Source organism: Lampetra planeri, chromosome 30 (genome assembly GCF_965212315.1).
Source record: "Lampetra planeri chromosome 30, kcLamPlan1.2.h2, whole genome shotgun sequence".
Taxonomy (NCBI): Eukaryota; Metazoa; Chordata; class Hyperoartia; order Petromyzontiformes; family Petromyzontidae; genus Lampetra; species Lampetra planeri.
Genome location: NC_136136.1, coordinates 3518804 through 3544882, shown reverse-complemented (window position 1 = coordinate 3544882; position 26079 = coordinate 3518804). Strand labels below are relative to the sequence as shown.

Here is a 26079-nt window from a genome sequence, read left to right as displayed (position 1 = left end):
GACCACATTGTGAGGCTTCTATTGCATCTCTTCGACATTGTCCCATTGTCATCGATGAAAAATGTCATAAGAACGGCAATGTCACTTTTACTTTGGCTCTTAAGTTAATTGGCAATGTACAAAAATTCACCCCCGCCTGGAGGCAACATAGAAAGTTCAAGTAGTTATACTTGCCCTTATTTATGAGAATCACTAACCAATTGAAGACCATGCAGCTGAAAATGTTATGCCCCAAATAGAATTATGCTGTCAGATCACTGTCATATTCAACACAGTAAAATTGCAGTCGAGAGTCGAGTTAAACCGTGTCCCTTGGCTGTGTTTATTCAGTGTACATTACCCTCTATGACAATTGGATCTGGCACATGTACAGTGACCAAGACAATGGAAAAACAGCATGGAGAGGAGGGGGAACCTTGGAAAAGCACGGAGGAACAGGCGGAAAGGGGAACACATGGGCGAGGGAACTTATGCAAATTGGAGACATTCACTGTGAAGAAAGTCATTGGGCTTGAGCAGGACACGTTACATGATGATGATGAGTGGGCGAAACTAATGATTGAGAGGCAGCCAAAGCATTGAACACGTGCAATACGGCTTGTGGAGGCCTTCAGCCAGCAGTGGATTGATCATGATTGATGATGATGAAAATTGCAGCCTGAAATATGCTTAAATCCTGGCTGTGTTTATACAGGAGAATCTTTGACATCGGCAACAATCTGTGACGCACCAAAAAATATGTTTTGTAGTGACTTGAGCTTTTAAGTTGATCCATGCTTCCATTCATTGTCTATATTGTATACGTGTGGAAACATCCTTCGGTGGAGTCGATGAATATGCAAGTCAGCATGATTGTGCATCCAAATTATAACTCTGGGGGTGATGTTTCTTGTAATCGATAATGATTGGTTTAGTGAAGGCCAGGGGACAGGCCGGTCCATACATTGTGACCACATAGATGCAGTCCATTCTTCCACGACCCAAGCAGTTTTCGTTCGCCCATTGACTTTGTGAATGTGATGGCAAACATCGTGTGTGCATCTGTTGGTCGGTTGGCAAAACAGAACATTCTCGATTATCCCGGGGTAATGGATGGGAGGGGGGTGGCCCAGTTTGAACACAAACACAGACAAAGCAGGGCATATGTAAACTAGGACATGAAAACCTATGTATTGCGATTTAAAGCTTTCGTGACTGCAGGGATTCATCTTCTGGGTTCTTTCGGTAAAGTCACGTAGAATGAAAATAATAAAATAATAAAAATTTAACATAATAAAATAATTTTCTCACGACGTTTCGGCCACAACGCAAGCAGCCGTCCTCAGGTGAAGAACAGGTCTGTCGATAAGACAGAGTCTGTCTTATCGACAGACCTGTTCTTCGTGACTTTACCGAAAGAACCAAGAAGACCTATTTATTGCTTTACCTGTGTAGAATCGGGTGGGGAGGGGGTTGAAGACAGAGCATGAGATGTCTTCTGTCTTTTAGTTGTTTCGTAAAGTAATCAAGTTTACTCGTTAGGTTTGCAGTTGCGCGGGCACCGAGTCATTGGCCCTCGACAAGTGATGGACCAGCGAAGTAAACTTGAGCGTGTGAATTTGTATTCATTTATTTATCTATCGCAAGCACAGTTAATCCACAAACAAAAATGATACGCCCATGGATGATTGAGAGTTCACTGCATAAAGAAAGACATTTTGTCGCCAGCCTCTGAGATGCTGACTCACCCGTGCATTATGCAACAACCACTGTCGTTCACCACTAAGTGGCGGTGACGTCACCACGGCGCCTGTGCCATGCTAGGTGCACTTTGAGGCCACGTGAATGTGTCGGAGGTCCTGTCCAGGTGTCCACGGATTGACTGACTGAGATGACTGGCAGATGCACCAACTGTGCTCCCCCCCCCCCCCACTGTGCCAACTACATTATGCACACGACAGACAACCAGCAGAGAATACATAAGCAGCAACGTGCTTCCACCTTGTGGATGATTGTGCTAAACCAGAGCCACTAGTTTGTATCTGTTACAATCCTCTCGAAGGCCACTAGGAGGCAGTGTTAAACAAGCTGTTGCCTATGACAGCCGTTTTTTGAGTAGTCGCTCGAGTACAGATATCATCAGTCTATAAGTTCGGTAGCCTCACTGTATAGGTGACTGCACGCTGACAGAGAAGGTTGATGCGTCTGTAGCGTTCTATTGACCATTTTTTTTCCATTGCCGCCGTTGTGTAACGTGCCGGTCTCGCTGAAAGAAAGGACTGAAGCTAGTTGTAATTACTGGCGAAATGTCGTACTCGGATTGTAAATGTGTTGTGGCTTGGCTCTCCAACACACCGGTGTGCTGTACTAGTGACGAATTGGTATGTTCTGTTTACATCACAACCCTTACTAGTTGGCTGTGCCGGGTGGTGGCGGGTTTTAACGACACATTTATATATGAGAATATGTTTTCCCCTTTTTTCTGGCAACAAAACAGGTGTGTTAAAATGTTAAAACACCAAACTGAAACCTTTTACAAGGAATCATGTCTGCATCAACCACAATACTTGTGGTCAGAATGCAAACAAAAAACATACTCTGATAGTATATGCATTGTCTTTGAAACTGATTGGGCCACCTTAAAAACAGCTTTCTTTTGAGCCTCGTCTCTAACCCATGCCCAGAGCTGTAAAAGGTTTCAGTTTCGTGTTTTAACATCTTAACACCTGTTTTATTGCCAGAAAAAAGGGGAAAACTTATTCTCATATTTTGGTACTGGCAAAGGAGGTCCCATGCCATTTAATATTTACACGATCTAACCCAAAAAACCTCTATTATGGATGATATTGGTCGCGAAAGCCTACGTGTTAAACTGAAAAAAGGGCCGCGAAAGCAAAAACGCTGTGGCGATGTTGCCGCTCAACTAGTGTGCTCGTTCTATTCCTCGACACCCCCACCTTTTAACCTTTAACCCATGCTCAGAGCTTTTATGCACATTGTTTCAAAGAATAACACGTACTGCTTGCTACAATGCTGCGAGGTTCAACAATACTGTAACACTGCACCTATACGCTTGTGCAGAGGTTTACAAAAAAAAACATGCATCAAGTAAATAAATAAAATTGAGACCTTGGCAAAGTGTTGGTAATGTTATCTGCATGTGCCTGATTGTTGTGCGTGCGTGGGAAGGCATTGCTGTGGCTTATGTAACCAGATTCCTAGTTGTTGTCCTGTTGCGATGTTTTTTTAAATGAAAATATTGATGAAGATCGTGTATTTGCGATGAAATACATCTTCAAAGAATCAAATGCACCTATTACACAAGAGTGTGTGTGTGTGTGTGCTGTTGGCATTAGTTCACTTGGTGGCATTTAGTCAACATTTATTTTCGTGTACTTTTCCATTTAACCATGGCATCAGACATAATAGTGGCAGCCAACCATCAAGTGGGTCCTTTTAGGGGCCATCCATTAGTCCGTACGCAAAAATCTGTCAAAACTTGACCCCTCCCCCCCCCTCCCTGTACACACGCGTACTTTTTAACCCCCCCCCCCCACCTGCGTCCGTACGCCTGACGCACCCCCCCCCCCCCCGAATCCTATAGAACGGACGATATTTAATCCACGCAGAAACGATCAAGGATTAATAATATGAACGTGTTTAAGCAAACAGATAGTCCACCGCCGGACTATCTAACTCATTTGAAGGCCAATGTAGACGAATTATTATCGAGGCTTCAACCCCCCCCCATTTCCTATGCGTACATTGTCAGTAGACCCCCAATTTGCAAGCGTACACATTTCTGTTAACCCCCCCTCCCCCCCTCCATGCGTACGTACTTGGATGGCCCCTTCATGGTTAGGCAACTGGGAGACTGGCTCTCAAGAATGCCTTCTTTATAAACCAGTCTTTTAAAAGGGCAAATTGTTATGTTGGAGCGATTCTTTACTTTTGAGCTGCAGATATCTCTTAAGCTCCTGTTGAGCTTCCAAATCTGAAAAATACCTCACCATAATCCTACTTATGAAACTCTTGCACTGCGAGGTAGCAGTCACATGCCCGCTGTCCTTAGAGTAACTGCTTCACAATCTCTTCGTTGTTTTGCTTTCTGCCACCTTTTCATCAGACCCGCAGTGCCCCCACGAATGGGGTTCTAGCGTCATTCGTCTCAACGTTAAAGTAGACAAAAGCCCGTGTGACAGGAGTGTTGTTTTGCACCGTTTATCTCAAGAGGCTTAATCGTATGGTCGGTCTCTGGACGCGGAATGCAAATGGTCACTTCAACTTCAGTGAGCCTCATCAAAGTAATTTTAACCCCCCCCCTTCCCCGGGAGCTTCTGTACCTATAAATTGTCAATAACCAAATTATAAAGGCGGACAATTGCATCAACGTGTTTACCGTTTTGTTTTGAAGGTTTGCAGCGTGTGGTAAAATTAAGGCCCATGTTTTAACGCAGCAAGGCTGTCCATTGGTGAACCCGTTCTTTGTATGGGCAAATTTACTTTGAGCTTATAAATTGACCGTCGTGGTTTTTTTGCGTAATGGTGATTTTTCTAGGATGGAACACAATCGCCGCTGTAGGGAAGTGTGCGCGCCTGCCAGTTGTGTGTGTGTGTATATACTAACTGATGGATGAATGTCAAGCGGCTTTTTTATCACAAGAAACATTTCAAATTCTGACTTACATGATTATCGGAGCAGATGTCAAAGCAGATGGAATGGTTTTAGTTGGCAGAAGAACTGGTTTTGCTGGTGGGATGCCAGAGTGTCTCTACATTAAGGCATGAAGACTGATCGTTTGTTCTTTTTCACAAAGTCTCGTCGCCTTTTCATGAATAATGTTTGTATTTATGAACTGTAATGCGCATTCAAGTGTAATCATCGTTTCCCCGTGTTTCTGTTTGTTCACAGGGGTGTCATAGGAAAGCAAGGATATCAATGCCAAGGTATTTTATCTTCATGGGATTTAAACATTTGATGTTGCATTTTTCCATCGCTGTACCGTTTTTTTTATTTCAATTATTAAACATGAACACTATCTCAGGATACCCTGTACACAGAGGCTCACTTTTCAACTGCTTGTGGTTCTCCGGTTAAAATGTGATAACAGACACATCTTTCATTACATCAGTGGTGGTATGATGCTGATTTTCAAAATTGTTTTTCTTCAGACATCCATGCATCCATTGGTGCTTCGAGTGAATAATCACAACCAACTTTACACTGCTTTTGATTTTGGAATTTACAGTAAAATTATGGACAAACATCTTTCAATATATCAATAGTCAGGTGATTTGAGTTGTTTAAAATTGCTGCGTAAAAAACACGGATGGCTTGTATGTGTTAGAGGAAATGTTTGATTTTTGTTTGCAGTGTGCACATGTGTCGTACACAAGAGGTGCCATGAGCTTATTATCACCAAATGCCCTGGCATGAAGAAAGAAGCCCAGGATGAAGTAAGTTTACTCCATTCACCCGATGCAGTCATACTAATTTTTATGAATATAGGAAGGGGTTACGTTTTAATTATGACTGGGACTTTTAAGAATACAAAATAAACTTTTTATTTTACCAGGTAAGGCCCGTTGAGCAATGTAGCTCTTTTTAAAAAGCGACCTGGTCACAAATGATAGCTCAGCAAAGTGGCTTATCACGTGGAAATGTACAGCAACCAAATACTCTTAAACGCATGTTTCTAAATGCACTTGTTATAAAGCCAAAGCTTTCACACAACCGAAAATGATTTAAAATGATAATTAGAATGATGATCATCAGCCATCTTCAGCCTCGGGTGGATGAAAACCTTCCTAAGCTGTTGCCATGCAACAATACATCCAGCGGTTGTACACGAGCTTGTACCCTCCGATTAATACGGTTGACTCCCTACGGTGCTTAAGTTCAACGAGTTTAACACGTAGGAGGCTTTCGCCACCAACATTTTGGGTTAGATCGCGTAAATATAAATGTGTCGTTAACCCACCACCACCTGACACAGCCAATTAGTAAGGTTTGTCACGTAAACAAAAGATGGCAATTTGTTACGCGTACAGCACACAGCATTTACAATTCTAGTACAACGATGTCACTCCGTGGCTCCATCTCTACGGTGCCTCAAGCCTTGTATATTCTCAAATCTCAGTATGATTTCAAGCATCCACGCTTCTTTGTCCTGAACATAATAATGAAAAGAAACTTGCGAGTGTGCCGACAGAACATGTTATTAATTGCTGCATATTGGCTGTTGTGGGTGGAGCGGAGACTTAAGTTGCTATGAACCCGGCAAGTTTGATTTACCCCTCCTCCCCCTTCAGCAACCCACACTGACCAGTGACAGTGGGGAAGTATGGTCAAACAACTCCCATGACTGACACGGCATGCCTTCATACAGCAACGAATTGACAAGAGCTGCGTTACGCGTTAAGACGTACGAATCAAGAGCATGGACACCGACAGACTCAACATTTTTCCGTGCCAAATAATCACAGCCGACTCACTCTGCACTGTGTTCTGCGTGGCATCATTGTGGCACAAAGGTGGGAAGCCAGCGGTTCAGCGTGAACGTGCCGCACAAGTTCTCCATTCACAACTACAAGGTCCCCACGTTCTGCGATCACTGCGGCTCGCTGCTCTGGGGCCTCCTGAGGCAGGGACTGCAATGCAAAGGTTTGACCCCCCACCTGTGCCTGTACACCACAGTTGTGACCTTTATCTTGATCGTAGCGAAGTCTGAAGCATGCCGCGACAACCTTGGCAAACCAAGCCTTGGTGCTTTGAACGGGTGACTTAAGCTATCGAGTGTGCAGGCTTACATCTCTTCAATCTACCACTTATCCATACTCGGGGGCAGTACTTACTACATACCCACCGTGCTGCGTAGAGAAATGTCCGTAATATGATCGTCAAACCGATATTTTTAATTCCCAGAGATGAAATTTTAGAAGAATTAAGTGTGAAACTGAATTTCATGTGATGGGTTTTTTTGTGCAGTCATTGCTGATTGGGCTGAGACCATCAACTTGCCACTCACGAGAGAACCTGGTGTGGTCATGGGCGGCTACTCAGATTTGCTGCCAGATTCTCAGAGATTCCAGCTCAGAGCTCTGACATCTGAACCAACCGATCATATCATTTTCAGATTGTGTTAATTATACATTCTGGTTTATGCATTTTACACAAACCTCGTATGCATGCGTGTGTGTGATATTTTAAAGTACAGGGTGGTCAATTTTTTGACAACCCTCATTTTTAATGCCTCTCTTAATTTATTGAAAACAGGTGATAGAATATTATGAAAGTGATGGTTATGTTGGGCAAAGCATACTAGCAGGGTGTTTACATTATTTTTTTACAGTGTATCGATATAGGTGGAAGGTATGTAGTGGCCTTGAATAAAAATGTTGCTTTCTTTGCAATTAATTTTATTTATAAGAGTATTTAAACATGAATCGCCCTGTATTTTCATACAATACGTATGCACACGCAGAGTGTCAAATTAATCCGTTTTGATGACGTACATTCGTGTACGTCATCGGAACGGAATCAAAAGTAAAAGGCCATGCGGGAGGGCGTGTGGCGCAGTTTGGCACCAGCTATCATAGAGTGCGGTCACGTCGTTACATTTCTCTACGTCGAGTACAATGCCTCTCTAAATAAAATCAACGCTCACGGCTTGCGCGTAACAAGATTCAGCGTTGAACGTGACACCCACACCCTGCACCATGCACACGTCTCGGAACGGGAAATGCTTAATAAGCACGTGATTCTCTGCGGAGTTTGAAACTTTTTTTTCCCCTTTTTCCAGTCTGCAAGATGAATGTACATCGGCGGTGCGAGCAGAACGTGGCGCCCAGCTGTGGCGTGGATGCGCGAGGAATCGCCAAAGTGCTCGCTGAGATCGGGGTCACTCCCGACAAGATACACCAGTCCACCATTAAGAAGAAGAAGGTTAGCTGCCCATGGCTTGCTTTTTACCTATAGCCTGCAATTTACCCAAGAAACAAAACGGCTCAAATCTCGATCTCGTTAGTGCAGGGATGCGGAATCTACGGTCGGCGAGCCACATGCGACCACCGACCGACCGTCTTCAATTCATATGGACCCGCAGGCAATCGTTATCCATCACTTCAAGCATCTTAGCTGCGTTAATTGTGCACCAGAAGTGAATATTTTCGAGCGGCCAATGCTGTGTTTATAATTTTAGTGTGCTAAGTCGCTACCGTCACCAAAATTGCCTAGCCATACTCGGTGGACACGCGCGTTATTTTTCACGTTATTTATGGACTATGCCAAGATGCGTGTTGGTGTGTACAAATGGTGAAAAACAAATAATAATAAATGCAAATGGGATGGTAAAAATTCGACATTCCATTCTTAAATCGACTCCTAACTCCGATTCCTAGCGATGTATCAAATAGCTGATAAAGTTGACTCGTAAAATTTGTGTCTACCAGGTACCTGTGCGCAATATTTCAGCTTTCGTTTTTTTTTGCATTTTCGTTTAATGAGCCATGCTCGCAGTGGTGTTGCTATCGAGAGCGCAGGCGGTGCAACTGCACCGGGACCCACAGGCCAGAGGGGCCCATTCACGAGGCTATGGAGAGGGATGAAATTGTACAGGGAGAACCATTTCATTCCTTGCACCAAGGCCCCATGCCACTGCATGCTAAGAACAGGAAAACACATTCCTGCGGAGGGAGCTGGTAGGAACGTTGGGTTGCTCGGTCAATGGCCAGGGTCAACGGCGGCGTGGTGTATTCCGCAAATATGCCCGACTGTGAGGGCGGGCACAAGCCGGCATGAGTAGGTTAAACTTTGAGTTTTATAAGGGCACCACGGGGTGACCAGCCCCTCGCCACCCAGCCCCTCCCCACCCAGCCCCTCCCCACCCTCCCCTCCCCACCCAGCCCCTCCACCCCGAGCCTCTCCCTCCCCACCCAGCCCCTCCCCACCCTCCCCTCTCCACCCAGCCCCACCCCTCCCATTTTTGGATGCAGGACGGACGGACAGAATAATCCCCTGTGGGCTGGTGGAACCAGGAAGTTCCTACCAGTAATATGTTTCAGATTACGGTGGATTTTTGATGACACGGTCGGATATGTGATCATCTATAGGAAAGGACAGATAGATCAAATTTACAAATACAGCGCTGGATCTGGGCAAATAATTGGTCAAGGTGGATATGTGGTGGTTTGTTATGTGATGTACTGCATCTTAATCTCAAAGCTTTTCAACAGTTCCTTGTGTTATGTATGTGTGGGGAGCGGTAGTGTTGCGGTGAGCGTGTGCCGCACTATAAACCCGGCGACCTGAGTTCGATTCTCGCTCTCACAGCCAACACCGGTGACGATTATCTGAACCGGTCCTGGGCCCCTCCCCTAGTTGGACTCAAATGTGTACCTGGTACAGTGTGTAAAAACATCGCCACTGGGGAAACAAAGGGGGTCGGGCGTTGGTGCTGGCCACCCATCCCCTTCATGTGCCGCGACGGCCTTCAAAGGTGCTACTCGCTAACAGCACTTGCCCCAACAGTCTGTCAAGGCTATACGGTGGATCTTTGTCTTTGTACATCTCGAGTGTGTGCTCAGCTCAGCTCATTGTGTTTCAGCTGATTACATCGTCGGACTCGCAGACGCCAAGCCCCGGGGTGGTGGCTGCTGACCCAGAGAAATCTCGGCCGATTCTGACCTCCCCCGGTGAGGAAGGTACGTTGTCCACTTAAGCCTTCCCCCCCTTACCCACTACGCGCGTTCTGCTTTTTAACAGCGGATTTTCCCTACGAGCAGCTGTTCTGAACGCTTTTCATCTAAGGTAGGAAACGTTAATGCATTAGCTCCTTACGTCTGTGGCGGAGGGTCACGGTAACTCTTTTAAAGATAATCAGATAGAGGACAACATTGACAGCAAGGGCTTGCCAAAAATTTGGAGAGTGAAAAAAAACCCAGCACTAAATGGATGAGCATTTTTGCCCAAAGGGGATTTCAAACTTGATTCATGCACCTCTTCTTCTTTCAATGCATTAATTTGAATGCTTCCGACGACAACTTCACGTTGGGAAAGGGTTACAAAATGCATGCGTGTGCATGATTTCCCTTTATAATTTTTTGTATGTGACGAGAGGTCAACTTGAACCTTGGCTGAAGCGTGCTGCAGCTGTTTGCATTTTTTCTGGAGATTTTTGAATTGTAAAGTGATGGTTCTCGTACTTTAAAGAGTTTTTTTATGAATTAGATATTAGTAATTTTCATGGTTTAACTGCTGGTTGGTGATTTTTTTAGGTTATCTGAATCATCTTACATATTTATCACACAACACACAACCTTCCACCCCCCACCGCTGTGCACACAAGACCCCTGGACTATCTCATCAAGCTTGAGAATTCTAACACGATTACTCATCATAATGTGAAGAGTACTTGCAAATATATGCAATGTAATACATTTCTGAAAACTCAACCAATCTGCAACCTAACACCACAGGAGAATAATGATCAAATACACACACACATTTTGGTGATATGATCCTTATGGCGGTACCCCGGGGTACCAAATAATACAAAATAGTCCGAGGCAATTCAATATTTTATTTCTGGGACACTATTTTTTCCAGGGGTGTACAGTACTTAACTCCGCGACTGGGGTACCAATCAATCCGACATCAGTGCTACTCCGCGATGTCGAAACGCAGCGAGGACGATTGCGCTGAAACCCTGAACACTCGCGTACGCACCGTAGTGGTGCATCGTGCACAGCTCCTCGAGATGAGTCGATTGCTGCATCGCCGGCCATCAACAGAGACTAAAAATTACTGCATCACGGACATGATGCGAGAGCCGCGGGGTACTGTGGGCACCCCGGGGTACCGCCACAAGGTTCATATCGCAAATATGATCAGATCTTCTTATAAAGGTTATTAAAAAACTGTATGACAGCACTATATAGATGCAATGTGTTATGCAAAGTAGTCATTGTAAGGTATAGGTGCAGAGATGAATGTCATTGAGTAAATGTAAATGTTTTTATCAGTTTGTGTCGTGTTTTTTTTACAAAACACTGCAGGATGTGCTTTATCAGCACTTCACGTGCATTTGCAGAAGGCTGATTATTTCCCTATCTGATTGACATTTCACTTGGCACCATAAGTGAATGTCAACATATTTTTACGTAAAATGTTCATTTTATTTATTACAATATTTCGCCTGGAAAATCCCTTGAGATGTCACATCTCAAGTTTTCAATGAAGTCTAGAACTCTATATATATTATTTATATTTTATTATTCATGCTTTGGGGAGGCCCTTGGCAATAATTTTCAGTTTGGGGCAATGTTGCTCTGCGTTCAGCCAAATAATTATTTAATTTACAGGTAATGTTTCAGAATTGGATGTTTGGCCAATACCAGTTACGTTGTATTTTTAAACTTAATTTGGAGCTTTCGTGACTGCAGGAATTATTCTTTGGTTCTTTCGGTAAAGTCACGTATAAAGATAAAATAATAATGTGGTAAGTAATGCTTCAGTGTGGGTCACAATTAGCATCCTATGTCATCAGGCTGCCTGGACAGAACTTATTAGTTTCTCCCGCACAGAGATACATATATCTTTGCTTGGAGATAATATTTGTATTTGCGTTTATCGTGCCTTCATCCACACATCCACGAATATAAAGGTCACATCAAAAGGAAACCTTTCGCCCCTTGTTGTGTGGAAATGCAAATCACGGGCACATGTAGTTTTTTTGTTTACAAAATCGCGTAAGTAAAAGCTATTTTATGCAACAAACAAGAAGGGTACATAGAGTATGTCGGGCAACAGTGGCGCATAGTGGTGGTGCACAAGAAGCAATTAGCTTGAGACACGTCAGGCAGAGATCCAGTGCCAGCGCAAACTCGAGAATAATAACACGATTATTCATTTAAAGTAGTGTCATGTCACAGCAGACCATGTTTAGGGTTTTTAAAATGCACTGGAAATTTCAAAGGCTCCAACAGCCAGACTAAAGCAACTTGCCGAGCGATGGGAGTAACTTCTCTTCGCTGTTTTATTGCTAATGTCAGACACCGCAAATTGGATTACTTGAAGTTGCATGCAAATACATTGTTTATCATTTAAACCTTGTGCCACACCTAACATTATAGGACCGCAGAAAATCCAGTTTGATGAGCCAGTTCGTCGCCCTTCAGGGTGTTTTTCACTTCTGCCGTGTATGACATCACGATTCACATTTTAACGTGTGTTTTGCTTGACCTATTTGTGTGAGGATTATGGGCTTTGCTGTATGCTATAAATTGTTCAGACTGTCATGCGTGAAATGTTTATATTTTTGAGGATCTGATTAAATGTAATCGCAGTCACAAATTCTCGTGAACATTCTAAGTCGATGGCACAACAGGTCACTGTGAACCCAGCGACCTGAGCTCGATTCCCAGCCACTGCTAACATTAGTGGCGAGTGCTGAAACGGTTTTGTGTCGTCGCCCCCCCCCCACTAACTTGCACTGACCAATGTGAAGTATGATCAAACAACCCCCATAGCCGGAGGGGCTTCATCCACCAGTGGATCGACAAAGGACCACAAATTATGACAATTGTTAAAACAACTTCTGTTATCTAATTGTGTTCGATGGTAACTCCATACGTACAAGGGATGTGTTCCCAACTTTTATAATAATCAAAAAAATCCTAAAATCGGGTTCAGAAACAAAATTTCAGATTACGTGGCATCTGCACACTGGGGTGTCCTCAACGTGAGCTTCCCGTGTAGTCACGTGACCACGTTTTGACGATGTGCAGCGAGATTTTAGTTTAAAGTGTTGAAACGTATATTAAATGGTTCAAATAATAATAAGAATTGTTTATCGATGAAACGTGATGATAAAAATAACAATCCCATGATTAATTTGTAAGACTATTAACATGGTGTAGAGACAATTAAAGTTAGCAAGATTTAATACATTTAAAAATGAAAATAGGAAATTAATCTGAAAATGGGCCTATTTTTTATGACACCTTGAATATATGAAATCTGAAATGTATCCCCCATATGTATACATGCTCTCGAGAGGGGTGCCGTGGTGGCAATATGTTAACGGCCTCCCCTGGTTTTCAGGCGGTCGTGGGCTTGATCACGACCCTGACACCTGTATATTTGGAGTTTGCATGTTTTATCCATGGTGGCGTGGATTTTTCTCCGGGTCCTCCGGTTTTTCCGTCCACATATAGAATCAACGTCCGTTTAGAGTCTTTGGTTGCCATACATTTCCACGCGACAAACCACTTAGTTGAGCTATCATCTGTAGCTAGGTTGCTTCTGAAAAAGAGCTATGTAACTCAGTGGGCCTTATATGGTAAAAAAAAAGAGTTTCGTTTAGTGACCTTGTCACCTTGTGCTTCACAGCCTGCACCGGAGCAAAGGAGCTGGAGAGCGGAGTGAAGAAAGCCCTCTCGTTCGAGGCTCCCAGCGAAGGCAAAGCGGCAGAAAACGGTGAAGGGGCCCCCCCCACGACGAACCGCCTCTGCCGCCGCTACGGTCTCGACGACTTCTCCTTCATCAAAGTCCTCGGCAAGGGCAGCTTCGGCAAGGTGTGTGCGCGCCGGCGCGCCTGATGTTTGGCCCCGTTTCGCGACGTCCGCCCATTTGAACCTCTCTGTGGCTTCGATGGTTGGTAGAGTTGATTCAAAACAGCCACAGGCCGAGGTGGCCAGGTGGCTCAGAGATCAGTGTTGCCACCTGCAGGGATACAATAATATTGGGACGTATGACGGGAAGAAGAACATTTCATCGTACAGGAAAAGGGGAGATCTGCACGTTAGATGCATCGTCTTGAGAGGTTTGCTGTTGCGCAACTGACAAAAACTGTTCAGGCAAACTTACAGATTTCCCAGGACAAACAGCTACTTGATAAGAGGACAACACCAGGACAGGTGGCAACCCTAGTCCACAGCACTGAGCTGACATCCAGGCAAACTACCTGTGATTAAACCAGGTTCTCGAGTGTAGCCAGTTGATGATCTCAGTCCGGTCACTAAATGCATGCATATAAAACCTCCATTGCATTTGGTTCTGCATTTTAACTTGTCTAAATTTCAACTGCGAAAGTTTTTATGTATGGCAGAGTGGGTGCAAACGTGTGTACCGGAGGTCACCTTAAGTAATTTCAGACATACCTTAATGCTATTTGCTTCTCCGGATCCTTCTCTAACACGAAGGGTTGCACTATTTTGCAAGCGTTTTGATTGCATTATTTGCCCGGTGACATTACGGCAATAATGCAATAGGGATTAACATGTTTTTTTTTTCTTTAAACCGCCAGCGGCGATTCCTGTTCCAAGAGGAAGCAAACTGGTTTATGTGAATACAAATGCATGTTACAGACTCCATATGGAATGCTGATCAAATTAAGGGGAGTAGGGCAGGACGAGTCGTGGATTAGAGGGATAATGGCCTGGAGTAGAAACCAATGGTGGATTGGCATCCAATGGAGGGAACAAAGACCAAGATCCTCCATATAGACTGTGACAGACTGTTGGGGCAAGTGCTGTTAGCGAGAACCCATGAAGGCCATAACGGCGCACAAGGGGGTGGGTGGCTAACACCATGTCTCTCCAGTGACGATGTTTACACACATCGCACCTGGTACTAATTTGAGGCTGAGTTGACCGAGGGGAGGCCCAGGACCAGTTCAGATGATCGTCACTGCTATTGGCCGTAAGCAGGAATGGGAACTTGAGTCATCGGGTTCGTAATGGAGGGAAGACATCATTAAGGACATGCACGGGGTAGATGGAGCAATGCGCGAGATGAATTGATAATTTTTTGCAGACTGAGACATGGCAACAACTTGGGGAAGGTCTTCATTCAGCAGTGGATTGATCATGGCTGATTATAATTAGCGTTCCTCAAGTGAATTGTCACATTCACGATACGTTAATGAAATTGGTCGTGTGATAGTTTCTTATGTAACATTTATTTTAATTATGTCCAAATTACACGCCAAAAAAAATGTATGCTAAATGAGTCGACAAAACAACAACAATTGTAAAAATCACGAACAAATGTGAATGAGGCTGTTAAAATGTGACAAAAGCACAATATGTCATTGAATCTAATTGTGACCTAAAATTTTGAGAATGAAATTGCTGGGAATTAATATAGTCGCATGCTTCCTGATTATTGTACTTGATAATTTTGGTGTTTATCGTTAGCACCCTGAGAATCTTAAGAATTACTTGTGAACAGTGTGTATTGAGAAATGGGCATGTGGCAAATCTTCACCGGTTTAATAACAAGAGACAGATTGAGACCCTAATTTTAATGAGTTCCCCTGTAATCTGGATTTCTGCTAATCCGGATCACCTCTGCTCCCCATTAATCCAGGTTTACGTACGAGGTGTTATTGTGTGTTCGACTCTATGTGGGTGATCATCGTTATAATATTTTACATGTTGCTTGGATAAAGTAGTATGGTCTACCACCTCTGTCCCCAAATATTCGCGGGGGCATCTAACCTCATGGTATATTGAAGAAGAGACTATTAAGCCAGGATTGAGGTGTAATAATCAATCCTTGTTTAATGGTAACTGTGACACGGAGCTTTGCACGTTAATGTCAGGGGTCTTTTTACTTCCACGCAATTTAGCAGACTGTGCATTTGTTCTGTGACCGTTTGGAATTGGAACTGTTAAAACCTGAACCCACACCATCCTAACAGCAGACCCACAGAGCTGCGCGTTTTATTATATCATCGTTATTTATGCTTTCGAATATTTTTTTACGTCTGATAGGTAAATTTAACATTTATGGATGACTGTTGTTTTCCCCCGGGATAGGCTTATAGGGTTCAAAAGGTAATGAAAAAGCAGGATGCTCTATTTCCATGTGATTTAATCTGGCTCTTACGTAAGGCCATTTCTCATGCCACACACAGGCAGGTTTATGCACTACAGTTTACATAAACTCCAAGTGACATTAAGAGTAATGACCTCCCAGCATGACAAATTACTTTCCAAACACAAACAAATCCTCGCTGTTCTTTCCACTTTGCCCCACTATTCCATTGCTACTGTTTGATATCAGATTGAAGCCTCTCTTTCCATTTCGCTCGCACAGCGGTCGGTGGCGGGGACACTCTCCCGCCGGCGTGCTCGCACGTGCCTAGGCCCACTGCCAGTCGGTGCCCTCGACAATTAGTGACCATTGGGTTGCTTTCCCGAGCTAAGAATGTCATGTGTTGTTTCCAATTTTTCTTGGAATAACTCACCGTGCCTTGATTCCGCTGCACGTATGGCCCCTCGGATGGCCGGCATTTTAATTGATGGTTATCGTTCCGTGCACGATCTTTTAAGGTACTCTTGTTTGTTAATTGTCGGGCTTGTTTATGAAAATAACTTTATTTTGCCCTATTTATTGCTTCCCCTCTCTGATTTTTGATAACAAACTGCAAAATGTGTATGTCGACTAATTTCTGAAGAATAAATATTTGGTAACCATTAATTTTAAAAGAAATAAATAAATAGTGTGTTTAAGTATAAATGTTTTGCAGTTCAGTGAAAGGATACAAAACAAGTATTAACGTGGATTAAGAGAGGCTTAAACTAAATTGTGGAAAATAGAAATTGCAGCAAAAACACCAATTAAGCTGATTAAACATCACGCTTAACATTCCTAAATAAAATGTTAGTTTTTTTCTGAAAATATATTGCCGAAGTCTTTGCCAATGTTCATGCAGTAGACATTGGAAATACACACCATAGCAGCTAAACGCAATTACCAGGACAATTTTTAGTAACATAATTGAATGCTAAAAAAACAATAATAATATACGCAAAAGGCGATTTTCTAGACGGCAAAAGGTGCATCTATGACAGCTAGCTCGGTCTTCCCATCATGCCTTGCATGTCACATGACAACCATACATGATGCAGATAGCTTCTTGTTTGTCTCATTGCCATACTGCTGTCTTATACTGGTAGGGACCTCCTGGTTACACCAGCCCACGGGATTATTGTGTCCGTCCGTCCATCGTGCAGGGAGGGGCTGGGTGGGGAGGGGCTGGGTGGGGAGGGTGGGGAGGGGCTGGGTGGGGAGGGTGGAGGAGGGGCTGGGTGGGGCTGGGTGGGGGTGGGAGGGGTGGGGCTGGGTGGGGAGGGGCTGGTCACCCCGTGGTGCCCTTATAAAACTCAACGTTTAACCTACTCACGCCGGCTTGTGCCCGCCCTCACAGTCGGGCATACTTGCAGAATACACCACGCCGCCGTTGACCCTGCCCAATTGACCGTGCAACCCAACGTTTCTACCAGCTCCGTCTGCAGGAATGTGTACATAATATGGCTCCAGTTTTGACTCTCTTGAAGTGGTGGAGAGGAAGGAGATGATGATGATGGTGGCGGTGGCGATGTGGCACTCCCAGGTGATGCTGGGAGAACTCAAGGGCACGGACGAGGTTTTTGCCGTCAAGGTCCTGAAGAAGGACTCGATAATCCAGGACGACGACGTGGACTGCACCATCACCGAGAAGCGTATCCTGGCCCTGGCGCGCAAGCACCCCTACCTCACCCAGCTCTTCTGCAGCTTTCAAACAAGGGTCAGCTCCAGCAGCAGCAGCAAGAGCAGTCATAGCCTATAGTACCTGCGGTTGCGCCATAACGCATGCACGTTCCAAAGGGTACATTAACACTGAACGATAAGAATCCTAATGGTGCCCTCGTCTTCCTGTCAGCTTTAGGCATTCACAATGAAGCATGCAAATCTTAATTGGCTCTCTGAGCCTTGAGGATTAACACTGAACCATAAGAATCGTAACACTGCGATAGTCTGTCTGTCTGAGCCTCAGCCATTAGCACCGATGCCTAATAGGGAACTTTAGTCACATGTCAAATTACTTTTTAAAACGTATATTGGATACACATCTAAATGTTTTGAAACTTGCTCAGGCTTCCTTTCCTGGGGCAAATAAGCAGCAATGTCAGTATTCATGGCATTTTTATGAACTGTAGCAAAATTTGTTGTCTATGTGCATGCTTAGCATGTCACTTAATTGTTTGTATTTAGAAACAAAAAAATCACACTGTTAAATATCTCGTTGATTGACTATATAAATAATGTATTTATCTTTGTTAGATATATTAAAATAATATGCTAATTGGCCAATAAGATGGCTGTGTATGAGAAGAAGCAACATGGGCAACTTGTATTTTAATCAATGCAACTTTCATGGAAATACATTCCCACTCTTCAGATATGGGTGTAGAAAAATTCATGTTAGAGCAAAATATTTCAAATGTTTTTTTATAACAGGTTAGTTCCTGCATATCCTGTAGACACTTTAGATGTTATATTCCATGATGTGAAAAAAAGATTCTTGAATTAAATTGTGACTCAGATTTCTGATAATTAATTAAATCATGTAACAATCATGATAAGCCCCTTAAGCAGATATGTTTCAATAAAAGAAGCAAGGTATTTTTTTCTAACGCTTCCGCTATTACTCGTAAACATCTCTATTTAACATTCATGATAATAATAACACCAAGCCTTTTAGTGCTGATGTAGACTTTAGACTCCGTGTCCCGTATATAACTTACCGTACGCACGAGCACTCCACCGTTGATGCCACGCACAGAGACAAAACGAAAACCGCGTATAGCAAGCCCATTAAAATCGTCGCCGGGAATGCAGCAATTTTTGTAACGGCACAACGACTCCCCCGCAGGACCGTCTGTTCTTTGTCATGGAGTACGTGAACGGAGGGGACCTCATGTTCCAGATCCAGCGCTCCAGGAAGTTTGACGAGCCGCGCTCGCGTTTCTACGGAGCTGAGGTTACGTCGGCGCTTATGTTCCTCCACCGCCACGGCGTCATCTACAGGTACTTGTGCCCACATTTTCGCCATCGCCGGCCTAATAAATGCCAACTTCCGCGCGGCTATGGGCATGTACGATTTTGGCGGTTTCAGAAATGTTTTTCGTTGCCGCAACAGAGGCCCCTTTTTGAAGCGAAACGTGCAATAATGATGATAATTTAGAGTAGAATTTGGATTTATGTAGCGGGGGCTAAATGCATCCGACGTTCAAGATGCTGTACAAAAACAGTGGGCATATGTATTTTATGAGAGGCTGGTCAATCACAGGGCATGAAAAAAATTTGAGCCTTGAGCCCGGATTTGAGCAAAGAGTTGACAGAACGGAAAGCTGGGGTGGGGGGGGGGAATTTCAGGCAATACGGGCAGCAGAGGAAAAGTTGCTTCGGAGCATGAATAGAAAATTTTAGTGACTAGAATGGTGAGTGCATAGACAGGAGCAGGGTGTGATGAAAGAGGAAACTTAGACAGGGACATCTATGGAGAATTGTGAAAATGGTGAGTGTAATCTTGAATATGACACTGAATTGAAATTACCCTGGGATAGAAGAAAATTATTTGCAGCGCATTGCGCAAACTACTACACCACAACTCCACTCCACAATAGCTATATATTGGTGCAATTTAAGAGCTCTTTGGTTCTTGTGTCATGTCATCCTTTAAGAAATATAAGGCAAGCCTGCTAATGTAGCATTATGCAACATTCATTGGCCTGCGTCTGCATCTGCGGCACAAAAGGTATGTGACTCGTATTTTATTCTGTGCGTTTAACTTAAATTACTGGAGCAGTTAAACCTCTGTCGGCCCCACCCCTTTACTCTTTAGGACCCACCCCCTTACCACTTAGGCCCTGCCTCTTCCTCTTTTGGCCCCGCTCTTTCCTCCAGACACAGGGTGGGGCTGGTTTAGCGAGTGGTGGGGGTTGTGGAAGGGGCGGGAGTTGTGCACGTGCAGCAGTAGGTAGTGGTGGTGGGTAGGGGTTTGGGGGCGGCTTCACAACAGTAACCAAAATCCCACTTGGGGCATTATAGCAATAGATTTGGGGTGGAGCAGTGGTTTGTGCACTGCGGACCTCAATAGTTTGGCCTCCTCATCGCTTGAAGTCACGCGAAGCCCTTTTTGGACCCATTCGCTTCACCTTAAATGATGCAAATTCAACCCCGATGAAGCTTAGAGAGCTGAATGGAGTTCAGAAGAACTTGCAAACAAACACCTTGTGAAAGATTAAACGCAGAAGATCCATGGGTTTGATCTCCCACGAAGCTGATGGTCCACCCTAAATCGCATCCACTGCACAAACCATGGCAGCAGATGCGGATACCTGATGCACAAATGGAATATTAAAAACTCTCCAGTGTGAGACTGTGGTCATCCAGAACAGACCATACAACAGATAACGACGCAATGCCCGATCCACAAATACGACGGAGACATCACTGCGATACACTCCGCTGCTCCTGATGCGGTTGTCTGGCCTGGCCACCTGAATGTGAAATTGTAGTTGTTTTTCTGCGTCTACATCCATCGTATGAAAGGAGAAGACTGCGCTATGAACCCCGGTTACCTGAGTGTAGTTCTTGTCTGTGGCTCGCATGAATGATGAGTATTAACCTGAAACAGATCCTGAGGAGAGGCCCACTTCACCACCCCGCACTGACAAGCACAGTGAAGTAGGATCAGACATCACCCCCACACGACTGACGGAATGTGGGCAGTCATGGATTGACAAAGGTGCTGAAAGTTAATAAAAATTTCAAATCGCACCACCTACTTTTGCGAACTGCCGTGGGTGAATAAGCAGTGCAGAGGCCTGCGTCCTCTCAAAAAACTCGAAACGGTTTTCAAACACGACTCAGATCGACAACGCAAAAGCCTCGCCTTAAACGGTTCAAGTGGGGTTCAGCTAATTTTAAACATACGGGAGCGGCGGGGGGGGGGCTGTTTTGCCAGGGACTCCAGTGTCCCAGTGCTGACCCTTCCTCTTCTCCCCTTCCCTGCCTCCTGGCCAGTTCTCCGGGAGCGTCCCGTGCGAGCACGTTAACTTCCTCGGTTTATTTGCCTTCCATTGTCCGTGGCCCTTGGCCCGTCTGGACGCGCCGCTGCCGCTGTGTTTTTTTTCCGTGACGCTGCTCTTGTTACGCGCAGCAGGGCGGCCCGTCCAGGACTTTGTTATCTCGCTGCGAGCGCTGCGCTCGCTTTTTGTGAGCTAAGTACAAGTGTGTTGGCTCACAAAAAGCGAGCGCCGCGCTCGCAGCAAGTGTGTGTTTGGTCTTTTTACGTAAATCGGGGGGGGTTTTTTCACCTGCGGAGGTGCATTGCCAGTCGTGGCTAATCTGTACGGGGCATTGGGGTGGGGTCGCAGCTGAAAATTCTCTAAATGTCTATTTATTTACGTATTTTGAAACCAACTATGCAAATCAAAAACCCTGTTGAAACCTTCAAAAGTAAAACAACACGTCTAATAAGTGCTCAATTAGAGTTATTTTTGTAAGTGCTTTGACATTTCAAGTCGATATGTATGAAAATAAATAATCAAAATATGGGGTGCTCGTGTTGATCCGCCCCAATGAGATGCGTAACTTTGGCATCTCACTGGCTGATTCAAACCAACAGCGGTTGGCAGAAATTCATGGTGCCACCCATTGAAGACAATAAAGTAAACAATTCGGTGTTGTCACCACTCGATCAACATTTTTGTACACCCACCCGCTGCCATTGGAGAATGCTTGAAATGACAGTGACGGACGGCAGAGGGGAACACACATGCGTTGGAGAATTTACCAAAGTTAGAGCCATAATTTTAATTGGTGAGAAAAGTGAGTGGGTTTGGCCAGGACAAATCTTATGTGTTTGTGTGTGTGACTGCTTTCCATTGATGTCGGCATTTAACATGGTGAGGTGCACGCTTGGAATTGGACAGAAAGTGGGGAAAAAAGACGTGGATTAGAGAGGCAATGTGAGTTGGAGACATCACAGTGACTGTTCAGAAAAGTAAGCGGGTTTGAGCAAGACACATTGCGAGTAGAACATGTGCGTGTCCTTTCTGTTAAGAGTAGGTAATTCATTTGGAGAGGTGCATCCCTGATATGCACTGAAAGAGCAACAATGAACTTGGAGTATAGAACATGTGTAGGTTCGAGACGACATGGACTGGCAGACGAAAACTATTTTAGTGTTTTCGGAAAACTGAACTTACTAAAGAAAAGCAACATATGAATGTGCTTGAATTAGAAAGTATTTGATCTAATCGTTCGATGCTACCTGGATATTGATCAAGAATATCGAACAAAACTGAAAAGTGCACAAAGAAGCATATTGAGTTGCAATCTTGGAGCAACACTCGGAGACCAAAGTGGACTGTCCCTCTCCCGCACCTCCGATCAGTGCGGTTGGCTACGTATGGTGCGAAACAAGTGCTACATACATTATGTTGACTTTGAGAAAAGTGTCCTTGAAGGGATGATAACCAGTGGTCGAGGCTAATGACGAAGTGGTAGCCAAAGGGGGGAAACACACCCAAGGGACAAAACAGATCCGAGAGGACATCTACTGCGGAGATGGAGCAATGAAATCTACTCGCGTGCAGGAGCTGGATGGATGTTTGCGCCGTGAGAGACTGCGGTGGCTTGGGGGGAGACCTTCATCCAGTGGATTTATGATGGCTCATGGTGATGACGAATGGGCCGATGTGAATCCCAATGCTGCCAATTGTTGCTACATTCATCACAGTGTTAAATATATTTGATTGTTGAATCGGAATTCCAACGATCAAATCGTCGAATGGCTAGTGGTGGGGAGGGGGGATGGTGGTCGGTGGTGTTATTAAACTCTATAATGTTTGTAATGATTAATCAATCAAAATTGATTGCTCGTGATACATGCGTGAAATCTTGCCTTTGAGAATTGATTATTTAATTAGTATGTAAATTGTAGGCTCGTAATACACGTCGGAAAACGGAGCAATCAACTGCAGAGATGACACCAACACAAGCGAGAATCAATGCGAGTGAGGTGGTGAAAACAAGACGAAGAAATAATGTATATTCAGTCGAACCACGACTCGTGACAATTCATCAAATGGGCTGTGTTAGCACAGTGGGGGGCGGTGGGGGGGGAATCATTACTGACTCGTGTTTATAGTTGTGTCTTCTTTGTTGTACATACGTTTGCCTGTCCCCGCGGCTGATTTTACAGGATGTATTGGGCTGTACCGGCGACGAAAAGAGGATGTTGATTAATCGAGAGGAATGCACAACAAATAATTGATGCCAAACGTGGAAGACATTCGTTGGCTGTTCTCCGGCATGTCACTAAGGCGGACAGAACTTTGTCCAAAGCTAAAAACTGCCCCGCCAATGCACCATGTTGATAACTATGGTCACCTAAAATCTTAAAAGGATAAATAAATCTGCTTCGTTATCAGTCGTCGTTCGTTAGCAGTGTTGTAGAAACACAACAAGGCCACTACTTTCATAGCACTGTTATAAAACATTAATAATGCGGGTCTAGTGGCTAGCACGCTGCCCTACAAACATGGTGACCTGAGATTGATTCCTGGTCAAGGTTAATTTCAGTGGTGAGTGATATCTGACTCCACTTATGGCTGCCCCCCCTCACCAACCAGCACTGACAAATGACAAGGAACCTCCATGACCGACACAACAGTCCTTCATCCAGCAGTGGATTGGCAAAGGACTCAAACATTTTTACAGTATAATTTTATATATCTAAATGCATACAAGGCTAAAGCCGTCGGTAATGGTCCTTCTTGACAGCAGAGAGGGAAGAAAGATGGCCTGACGTTTGGTATGAGTTAACTGGTAATGTTGCTTCAAGTTAACACATCATAAGCTACGCATCATGTTGTTTATACTCAGAATGTTTCAAATGCACCGCGTACATGAGTGTATTTACATACATAGGCAATGTGTACTTAGACAATACAGACGTAAATAGCCATGTCCTAATAGAGTAACCGAGCGGTTACTTTTGAACAACGTAAGCAAAAGCACACCCTTCTCTGTTGCCATCATGGACCACACCTTCGAGAAATTTGCATGATCCTCACCACATCCGTCAAAGCCATCCCTATTAGTCATCTAACGATGCATCAGTCCATCATTGAATATCAATTCCTTGGCCCTCGATAAATATATAAAATCACGCGTTTAAGCGTTAACGGGTTTCAGTTTGCTTGTGTGTTGGATGCGATGGGTTCATGTGGCCCCTTTAGCAACCAGAGGCCAATGCATTCACCACAGTTTAAAATCAAGAGTTGCTCCTCGAAACGAATCGCAATCCTGAATCATGAACATTCATACCATCACAACAGGGGGCAGTGGTGGGGCAAGGGGAGGGGGAGTGGAAAATAATTTACCTCCAAATGCAAATGATGTGCTGATGATCAGGGCTTAATTTAACCTGGGTCTATCTGGATCGGCAGCCGGGATAATATCATACATGTGATTCACCCGTTTTCTTGTACAGGGAAATTTAGTTTTCAGGTCCATACGGCGTACAGCCGTTTCAATACGGGCAAAAAAAAGTGTTGTTGCATATTTGTGTTTGTCCCTTGTGATGGGACTTTATAGGATGAACGTTGAGATTTATAAGGGCACGTGGTGACCAATAAGGTCTGAATTGGTCTGTAATAAGTTGGGCACTGATAAGGGCTTGACTGGTGTGTGTCATATTTTGGCTGCCGGGTCACGTGGCTACCTTGGTAAGAAATGGGCTCCTGCTGATGGTGCATGTTGGTAAACCGAGGAAATGAAGCAATACAAACCGGACGGTATTTACAATGCAAAATAGAAACGTGCTATTGAAATGGAATGATAACGCCAAATTGTGACAGTTCATCAAATTACTGGGGGGGGGAGGGTGGTGGGTGCATAGTTTAATATCGCCTTATCCCAAACCTAACCCTGGCTTCTGTCGAGTCACCAAGCCGGTTTTCCTGGGCCGCGTGGGTGGAATGATCCTCCTCACAGACCACTGACAAGAAGATGAAAAAAATTGCCCTCAAAGTATGCATTTCAGAGGTCGTTATCTCGTACAGTTAGTTTAGCTGCCGATAAGCAGCAGATGGCTGTTTGTGGTTGATACCGCCCTTAAACATTGTTGGCCTTCACAGCTAGAAATGTAAACCGGCGACTTGCCCACAAGTTTGACCTATTATTATCAGTACGTAGCACACAGTCGATTCAGCCACATGTTTATCACTGCTTCTTGCACGGTAAAGAAAGATGTGCAGGTGTTGATGTGCCTGTGGAGAGCACTTAGCCTGGCACAAGCGCCGTGGTGACGTCGCCGCCACTTAGTGGCGAATGGCGTTTGTTGTTGTGGAGAGCAGTAGCATACTGCACTACAAACCTAGTGATCTGAGTCCAATGTCCCCAGCCACACTTCGCATCAGTAGAAATTATCTGAATCGGTCCTGGGCCCTTACCGTGCTCAACTCAGCTGTTAGAGTAGCTGGTGCGGTGTGTAAACATCAACACTGGGGAGACAAAGGCAGCCGGGCGTGGTGCTGGCCACACTACCCCCTCGTGAATTCGTGCCATGCTTCATAGGTGCTCACTAATAGCACTTGCTCCAACAGCCTATGTAGACTTGACTACGGTATCTGCAATGGGTAGTTGAACTTGGTCAATGCTTACTTTGGTGGGCCCTCCGGCATGATTTTGAGTTGCAAGGGTGCTCTTCCGATTGCAATAGAATGTGTAATCGGACGGCATTTTTGTCCAAGTGTCTAATAGTACTTGGACTCTGTACAACCCGTGCACCCACCCGGCACATACCACTCATGACAATCATAATAATAATAGTAAAAAAATGTTTTTTCATTTTGCCCTGTCTGAGAGGCGATGTGTTAATATAGTAATTATTGGACTTGTTATGAAATGGAATTGATAGATTACCGTTATAACCATCTAAGAGCTCGGAACCCCGATCGCCAAACTGGACTGACCTGCACAGTGGAATATAATCAAACACTCCATGTAATTAACACATAGTATGGGCATAGTGCTGTACTTGCGTTTGTATAAGAGCCCATCGAGAGCTGAAATATCTTTGTTCAAAGGAGGCCTGGGTTTAAATAAATACAGAAAGCAGCAAAAAATTACCCACGTCTAAACAAAACAATATAGACATCCCAATAAGTAATAATAGTGTGGGTTTTTTTTGTTAACATTCAACAAACATAAAATATCAAGATTAAGAACATTGTTTGCTTGGCTGCTTATTT

The 26079-nt window shown here is 44.3% G+C and overlaps 1 protein-coding gene across 4 annotated transcripts in view; it reads left to right on the top strand.

Annotated features, from left to right (window-relative positions):
- The window catches only part of LOC144728808 (protein kinase C epsilon type-like), a 133271-nt gene that overhangs the window by 91088 nt on the left and 16104 nt on the right, over positions 1 to 26079 (top strand). For all 4 annotated transcript variants that reach the window (XM_078608477.1, XM_078608476.1, XM_078608478.1 and 1 more), the window contains 8 exons: positions 4892 to 4926; positions 5354 to 5436; positions 6514 to 6643; positions 7782 to 7924; positions 9585 to 9681; positions 13370 to 13554; positions 17382 to 17555; positions 18684 to 18838. In XM_078608477.1, the coding sequence (XP_078464603.1) occupies positions 4892 to 4926; positions 5354 to 5436; positions 6514 to 6643; positions 7782 to 7924; positions 9585 to 9681; positions 13370 to 13554; positions 17382 to 17555; positions 18684 to 18838 (1002 nt within the window). The remainder of the gene's footprint in view (positions 1 to 4891; positions 4927 to 5353; positions 5437 to 6513; positions 6644 to 7781; positions 7925 to 9584; positions 9682 to 13369; positions 13555 to 17381; positions 17556 to 18683; positions 18839 to 26079) is intronic.